This window comes from Miniopterus schreibersii (assembly GCF_964146895.1).
Source record: "Miniopterus schreibersii genome assembly, chromosome: 5".
In the NCBI taxonomy this organism is placed as follows: domain Eukaryota; kingdom Metazoa; phylum Chordata; class Mammalia; order Chiroptera; family Miniopteridae; genus Miniopterus; species Miniopterus schreibersii.
The window spans coordinates 55,654,999-55,663,701 of record NC_138106.1 but is presented as its reverse complement, the minus strand read 5'-3'; the positions used below and the strand labels follow the sequence as shown (position 1 = coordinate 55,663,701).

The 8,703-nt window shown below is 32.8% G+C and overlaps 1 protein-coding gene across 1 annotated transcript in view; it reads right to left on the bottom strand.

The window, feature by feature from the left end:
• Positions 1-434: 434 nt before the first annotated feature.
• ATG3 (autophagy related 3) overlaps positions 435-8,703 on the bottom strand; it is a 24,905-nt gene continuing 16,636 nt past the window's right edge. Inside the window, exons 7-12 of the mRNA XM_081139019.1 lie at positions 7,303-7,384; positions 5,641-5,675; positions 5,232-5,387; positions 4,391-4,518; positions 2,358-2,426; positions 435-702 (exon numbers count right to left, since the gene is read on the bottom strand). Coding sequence (XP_080995145.1) covers positions 621-702; positions 2,358-2,426; positions 4,391-4,518; positions 5,232-5,387; positions 5,641-5,675; positions 7,303-7,384 — 552 coding nt within the window. The 3' untranslated portion in view covers positions 435-620. The remainder of the gene's footprint in view (positions 703-2,357; positions 2,427-4,390; positions 4,519-5,231; positions 5,388-5,640; positions 5,676-7,302; positions 7,385-8,703) is intronic.

The window sequence follows — 8,703 nt, the reverse complement described above, 5'->3', positions numbered from 1 at the left end:
AACAAAGGGATCTCTTTAAATTCTACTATTCTACTGGGCAATCATAATGGGAAGAATATTCTTAAATCCTTAATAAAAAATAATTTTTGTGGTATCAACTTAATAAAACAATCAGGAAACAAGATAAGTAATAGCACTTAGCATATTTCCTGGCACACAATTAAGTGCTTCATAAATATTATTAGCAGATAGGAGTCTTGGGAAAAGGTAAGAGGAAGAACAAAGAGGAAGAGAAAGAAGGGAAAGTCAGGCTAGCATGCAGTATTTTCTAGACTTTGTTCTCACACTATCACACGTTTAAATACCTTCCTCATAAATATGAATCAAAAATATTTTTATCATCATTCTGTATGAGATACTTCTTTACTTAAAGAGTTGTTATGTAAGGAAAATACTGTACTACCTTTTGATAAGAAGCAAAAAAAACCCCAATCTCTTTACACTCATTTTTATTAAACAAATAAGGCTGGTAGTGGAACTTTTTTATTTAATGCATAAACGTATAAGTCCCTTTATTAGAGAAATTGTACATATTGGTGAATATGGTCAATGGTCACATCTAAGGGTTAATTCTTTAAAAATCAGAACCAATGATTAGGATAGACTGTATGCTCTCTTCGTTACATTGTAAAGTGTCTTGTGTAGTCATATTCTATTGTTGGAATGACAGCTTGTACAAATTTCAAGAAAATTAGGAGATACCTAAAGGTCTTTGCTAAGGAAAATAGATTGGTAAATAGCTCTATGATTTAACCTAACATTGTAATTATCTATATTATTAAGCAATAATTTCTCAGAAAAAATACAAAAGACGAAATCTTAAATCAAGCATATTTTAAAAATTCACTCATGCAAGCTTGTGTCTAGTCCACATGAGGCTCTGTATAACTTTCCATTCCCATTTAATATTTGAATGTGAAAATTATTGATGAGTAAGAGTTCAAGCCCAATTATTTTGATATAAAAATAAAGACAAGGTTGTCCATGTTTAAATGACTAAATCATGGTCCTTTTACTGCCTATAAATTTGCTTGAGCATGTTAGAAAATGAGATATGGTAACGAATATAAAAGCACTGAAGCAAAAGGGAAAAATAATTAAGTGGAAACCCTCCATAAGAACCAAGTCTAGGTTAGTGTATATATATGTACTTGCCATAGATCCTGTTAAATTGGACTATCTTTTATAAAATCCTGAATTTTTTCGTATGTTCCATTGTACTTGGAAACATTAAGAGCTTAATTTCTTACTGGGGGAATTGATGACTCAATTTTAAATTATATATGGAGTCTTCCAAGTTGCTACCTAGCCTCTTAATAAGAGATGAATACTCAAATTATGCATAATAGGATTTCAGGAATAAATCTGGTTTGGACCAAAAGTTCTTGGTTTGTTTCAATACCAAATCAGTTCAATTTACCTCTGAGAGATACACTTTATTTGCAATGCTTAGGTTATCTGCAGTTCCAAGGCAGGATGGACCCCTTAGTCTACATCGAACACCAAGGGCATGAACCACCACATCTAATATCAATCTAGCACCAAACTAATTCAAGCTCTTTGGCATCAAAATCATTGACTTTGGCTGCTTTAGATGAATCCATACTATGGGGAAATGTATTTCAGGATTCAGAAGTTTACTTAATTTAATCATTGTGATAACCCCAGAAAACTGAGTCAATCCCAGAAGACAATCATAGTAAGATACAAGAAGGGTGCTCTTCCTGTAAAAAATGAAGAAGAAAAATGAAAAATGGTGTGGGGGGAGTGAAAATACTGTATTTTAATATCTGAAATATGCTTCATGTGCTTTACTTTTTAAATAACCTATTTAAGTTGAATTTTTGCTTCAGAGAGACCTCAGACTGCCACAACTCAACTCTACTTTTATCTGAGGGGAAAACACATTTTTGATATCATGTTAAATTGGAAATATGCTTAGGGAAAAGGTACTCATGTGTTATCTTCTAATTAGTAGAGTACTCATCTTTCATTAATAAATTATGCCCACTGAGTTTCTTTTTCATCAAGAGCAATGGCTTTTTATTCATATACTCTTAGCCATTGCCTCTTCAACCAACAAGCATTTGGCAAACTTGTTTCAGTCTCTGTAACAAGGCAGAGCTAACTGGTACACACAGGGACATGTGTTAATAAACTGAACAAGACGAATAGTCACAATATGACATATTCTAAATAAATTACAGACTCCCACTAAGACTTACAGATATGAGAGGCTAGAACAAGTTATAGGCACTGTGCCATTAAGGTTAAACTAAATCTATCCCCCCCCCCCCCCAAAAAAAAAAAATCCTAGGAGCCAATTTGCCACTAATCACATAAACAGGTAAGGATACATATGAACACCAAGTTCTCCCCCTCCTTCTGCAACGGTCTCAATGATTTTCTTCATCACCTCAGCATGCCTAAAAGCAAAAGAATAAATCTTATGAATATAGATTAGACCAAAATATGAGTTTTTGTTTATAAAGAAATCTTATTGTCAGTGAATTAGTTTTAATATATAATAGTTACATTATAAGACATTCTCCCTACTCCCCAACAAGTCAGAATGTTGAGTCATGAAGATAGTTTTATTGGAGGGGGGTAATATTAAAAAGCTCTGGTAGTCACAAATGAACACAATGGCACAAGTTAGCTTTCCCATAATGGGGGCAGAAAGCTGGGGAGGCCGGGGGAGGAGAAAACCAGAGAAAGGAAAATCATGCCAGGACAGAACTGCAGAGCAAGGGCTGTCTGCTGAGAAACAAAAAAATCAGACCATGTATGGTAACAGCTGGTCAAAAAAAAGGGAGAGATATTTATAATGCTGTGATTTTCACTGTTTAAATATTTAGCTGAGAATAAGCCAAAACTAAATTTTAAAAAAGCTAATTGGTCAAGAAGTGTATATTTTTTCTTTGTCCTCATTTGTACTGTAAAATTTATCTGATTCTATTAAAAAATATTTTTGGCTTTCTATAGAGAATGATATTTATCTGAAGTTTTTGTCCTATCCACAAATCTTTTCATAGACAACTGGTGTGCTATACAAAAGAGTAATTGCCTGGGCACGTAAATGGAGAAAAGGACAATGCACAAAAGTAATGAATGATCTTTTATATGACCCTGGCTTAAAAAAATGATGCTTCCAGTTTTATGAATATAACATTCATAACAGAGGCACTGAACTTAGAAGATGAGAGTAAATGTATTAACTCTGAAGCTATGACGGCATAATGTGAGGTGAATAAAGGCAAAGCCTAAAATGTCCTTGAAGTCTCATTTTACAGACCCTGAGATTTTTTTGCCATATTTACATTTTATTCCACAATATAGTCATTAAAATGTTTAAAATTAATTTCCAGTTAACTTACTTATCTCTTTTACTGAGTAAAATTTACACCTCAGAAAGAGACATGTCTCAGTTTAATAAGCACTATTCTAAAACCTCAAACTAAAACTCTCAAAAATAATAATCTTTTAGGTTAAATAATTCAAAACTAAAACTAATGAATCATGAATGCCTTTTCACAGCAATATTAACATTTCTTGACATAAACTAGAAAAATGTACTAGACTTTCTATGGGATAAAGTTTGAGAATAAACAGGCTGTAAAAAATGAGAAGAAAATATTAAAGAATTTTTTAAAACAAGAATGTTGCATCAAATGAATCAATGGACTATCAGAGTTTTCATCTGAAAAATATTGTTGCAAGAATTTCTCAATTATTTTGTAAAAGTTACCCATTAGAAACAACTAACAAAGAAATTAGCACATAACACCTTTTTTCCTTTTTAAGGAAACTTCTGAACAAATCATGTACATAGATTCAGCTTCACTTATTTGGTTCTGTGAAAACACATTGATATAAAGAAAATCCCAAGTTATAAAATGTACTTGACTTGGTAGGGCTAAAAACTTCTTAACTGAAGAGTAAATGAGACTAGAAAGTTCACATATATAGCTCCCTTCACTAATCGATAAAAGGAGATAAACAGGTCACTTAGAAAAAGCACAAGGTTAACTATACTCCATATTCACAGAAAGATACATCATAATAGAGAAAACCATGTCTAAGTAATATTTTTAATATAAAAAGGATTGTCTAAATTATTCTTGGGAGTTAAAAACAATAGTAAAATCACAAAGATCTATACCATAACTAAACACAAAGAACAAAAAAAATTCTTAATGAATTTTGTAATGAAACTTAAAATAAATTTATAAATTTTTCTTCTTACATATTTAACTAAGTATAAGAACATTATAAGAACATTTCTAAGAAAGACAGAAGAAATTTTCTTTGTATATTCAGTAAATTTTTTTTGTTAGGGCACTACATTTATAAACTCTAATAAATCCATGAAGTACACACACACACACACCTGCATGGGTGAACTGAACACATAGGAGGTGGTGGGAGATGAGGGTGATTTTCAATGGTCACTGTTTTCTTCACATGATCTTGACTGATGTCTTCATACATATGCTCAACTGTTAAAGGCTGCCGTTGCTGAAACCACAAAAAATGCTTTGAAATTACCATTTAAAACTTGCAATTCAGAATTCCAGACTATTTAGAATTACAAGATTATTTGGGGGAAAGTTTATACCAAGAAAGGAAGATGGATGTCTGTCTGTCCATCAAGCTATGTGACATCAACCACTACCTAACGTAGTAAAGATCCCACAAAAAGGCAGGTTCACAGTTATCCAAACATTTTATAACTATAATTCATCTTTTAGGCCTATTTTGTTTTATTTTCTTGTTTCCTATTTATAGTCATTGGAATGACAGGATAAACAAGTTAATTTTATTTTAGTTATCCTTTAATTCAATTAAGTGGATGAGTCAAAAAAAAAGTTTTCTGTCTTAAGGAAAAAAACCACACACGTGACATGATCATTCTGTAATTGCCTACATATTCAATAAATTTAATACAACAAAGTTCAATTTCCCTCACATTTTGAAGAATAAGCTCAGGGACCAAGCAATAAATATGTAACAGATTATTTATGTTTAATTTTTAGTAGTGATGTTGTCACATTGAATAATTCAGAGTTTCTTCAAAATAAGAATCAAGTGCAATATTAACCATAAATTGTAAAGCAAATGATTTCTAAAATTTAAAAGGCCACACTATATATCCATAGACCTAACGATAAAGGAATTAAACCCAAGAATTGAAAGTATTTACATTAAAATAAATTTTTCTTTATTTTTACCTCGTCATAGCCGAACAACCATAGTCGTGGCGTCTGATAATACTTATCGTAAGTGATATAAAGGTCATACGTTCTGGTTTGCAAAATAGCATCTTCGCCTCCAGCATCAGTTTTAGCTTTACAAGCTTCTACTATTTTCCTTGTGTCTAGGGTAGCCTGTCAATAAGAGAGAAAAATTTACAGTCATTAATATCAGTATGAATGTGACACTTTAGAAAAAAATCTATTTTTCTCAACCTATATATTTCTTTTTCAAAAGCACCTATAACTTAAAACTCAAAATGTTTTATGCTATAACTAATGTATACATATGGATAAAAACTTATTTAAAATATAAAGATATTAATAAAAACACTAACCCCCAAGTTTATTCATTAAAAATTAACTGAAGAAAACTCAATTTACAAACCTCATCTGTTTCCAACAATCCACTTTCTTCATATTCTGTTACAAAAAGCAATAAAAGATTAATTGAGTTCAAAATAATTTCATAAATCAAATTATATATTACTTCAGAGTATCAATGAAAAACTGGTTTTTTGCCTTTGTTTCTAACTGAAGATAATGAATAAATATAAGTGAGCTAATTCGATACACATTTCTAAAGCAGCAGATACTTTACCTGGCAGAGAGCCAGATTGGAGAAAGCATATTAAGGCTTGGTCTGTGCTACAGTCCATTATTAATACCAACTGACTCCATAACATACATAAGGCTATTTATATAACTGCATAAAACATGCTCATTAAAGTCATCAGTGACTTCTACTTTGCGGAATCCAGTGCTATAGCCCCAGTTTTCATCTTAATTGACATCCCTCGGCTTTTAAGATACTGTATTTTCCAGACTTTCCTCTCGCTTCAGTAGCTTTTTCTTCACTATCTCCTATTTGGTTCTTCTGCATCATCTCGACCATTTAAAAACCAAACCAACCCAAAACAACTCTGCAGTAACGAAGGCTCAGTTTTTTGGACCTTGTTCTCTTCTCTATCCACATTTACTCCTTGATAATTTCACTAGTCTCAATGGATTTAAATGCTGATGATTCCCAAATTTATTCCCTGACTACAGACTTGGGATACCTAACTGCTTAACTTATGGCTTCAACAAATGACTAAGGGGCATCACAAATATCACATGTCCAAAACCAAGCTCCCAACTCCCCCTCCAAAGCCATTCAGTGCTAAAATTTTCCCAATCACAGTTAACAACATCATTCCAGATGGACAGTGAAAAATCTTGTAGTGACGCTTGACTATTTTGTCTCTTTTACGCCACATCTATTCCAGCAGCAAATCTTTTGCCCCACCCCCCCACAACCCTCAAATATATCCAGAACTGTTTCTCATAACTTCCAATGTTACCACTTGAGTCTAAGCTACCGCCATGTTTTGCCTAGATTATCAAAATAGTCTCCTGTCATCCTACCCCCCTTTAGTCTATTCTCAACACTGCAGTCACACTGTTAAAATGTTAAATCTCATTCTAAGTCACTCTTCTACTTAGAAAAGCCCTCCAGTGGCTTCTCATCTCACTTCTGAGTTAAAGCCAGGACCCTACATGATCTGCACCCAGGTTACCTCTCTAGCTCTGCCCTCACATCTCTCTGAACATAGGAGCCTTCTCACAATATTTTATAAGCCACACATGCTCCCATCTCAGAGCCTCTGCGTTCCCTCCTCAGATATCCAAATAGCTTGTTCACTCACTTCCTTCCAGGCTTTACTCAAAAGGTGTATTAAGGCATATTCTCAATGAGGTTTTTTTGACCAACCTACTTAAAAATTATAACATTCATCTCACTCCCAGACTCCCTTATCCTCCCCTTTATTTTTCTCCCAAACAATTATAACTACTGCAGCAAGTGTTTTGCTTATGTATTGTTTTTTTTTGTTTGTTTATCACTTTATCTCCAGCACCAAAAGGTATCTGATACATAATGTATTGCTCAATAAAAATTTGCTGAATGTTAAAATTTAGAACTGAACAGAGAATTCTTAATCTGCATAAATTACAAATACTTCCAAATCAATATTCTAGTGAGATTAAAGCAAATCTGGAACACAGATACCTTCCATATCTGCAGCTTCTCCTTCCTCTTCTTCTTCCTCCTCCTCACATAATGCTGAGCAATCTTGAAGTTTTATACTGTCCTTTGAAATTAATTATACTTAAAGTCACTTAAATATGTTCATTAGTTCAAATACTGAGCACCCACATGCCAGCACAGTGCTAACCAGTGAAAATAAGAGTGATAAGATAGCTCTTATCCTCAAGAAACTCCTCCTATGAGATGACAAACCCAAAAAACAATCATTAAAAGTGATGTGCTAAGTGCTATGACTGAAAAGTATAAGAAGCATTACAGAAGCACCAAGAATCATCTAAGCTAATCACGTAAAAATAGCTGCCAGTGTACTTCCAATAAAACAGTATTTTTAGTTAACCAATTCATTAGTATTAGAAATCAGTTCTGTTAACTTAAACACATAAAGGATTTATAAATCACAATATATTCTAATTTATGAATATACTGGCTGAATTAAGCAATTACAGCTATTACAACACATAAGATTTGTTAGATTTCTTAACTATATTATCACTAGAATGAAAGAATAATGCTAGCCAAAGATAAGCCTAATATACATTTATCATTTTCACAAATAAATATTCTCAAAATCTGAAGTCAATGTCGTAAGCCAAAAAATTGGACCTCTTGCCCAGCCAGTGTCTCAGTGGTTGAGCATCAACCTATGAACCAGGAGGTAATGGTTCGATTCCCCGTCAGGGCACATGCCTGGGTTGCTGGCTTGATCCCCAGCAGGGGGTGTGCAAGAGGCAGCTGATCAATGACACTCTCTCATCATTGATGTTTCTCTCTCTCTCTCCCTCTTCCTTCCTCTCTCTCTGAAATCAATAAAAAACATATTTTAAAAAAATTGGACACCTAGTTTCATCTAATTTACAATTTTAATTAGGGATGATTTTATTTATCACTAGAAACTTAGATCATATATGTCATTATTACACCAAAAATGTGAAACCACAGAAAAAAGCATCTGGGTAATTATTAGACGAGCCAACTTCTAACAAACTGGTCATTAAGGGAAACTTTAATCATGTTGGATGTTCATAGTTAATACAATAAAATACAGTGGAAATAAGAGACAAAGATTAATATCTGGGGTCTGGATGGCAAGTATTCTAAGCACTAAATTATAAAAAAATAATGCAAATTTTATATTAAATAGGAAATAACAGGAAAGCTATATTCTAGCTGCAAATTGTTCAAAGTATTCATTCTTTAGAAGGACGTAAAGATGTTAAGTGGGATACCAAGTACCATATTAACCACTACTGCATTTATTAAAAATTCTTGAAAGAATTCCCATAAACCTATCAAAACAATGTTATCCAAAGTACTCTACCATTTATCATTCCCAAAATCTGAAGCATATACACTAATGGCTGG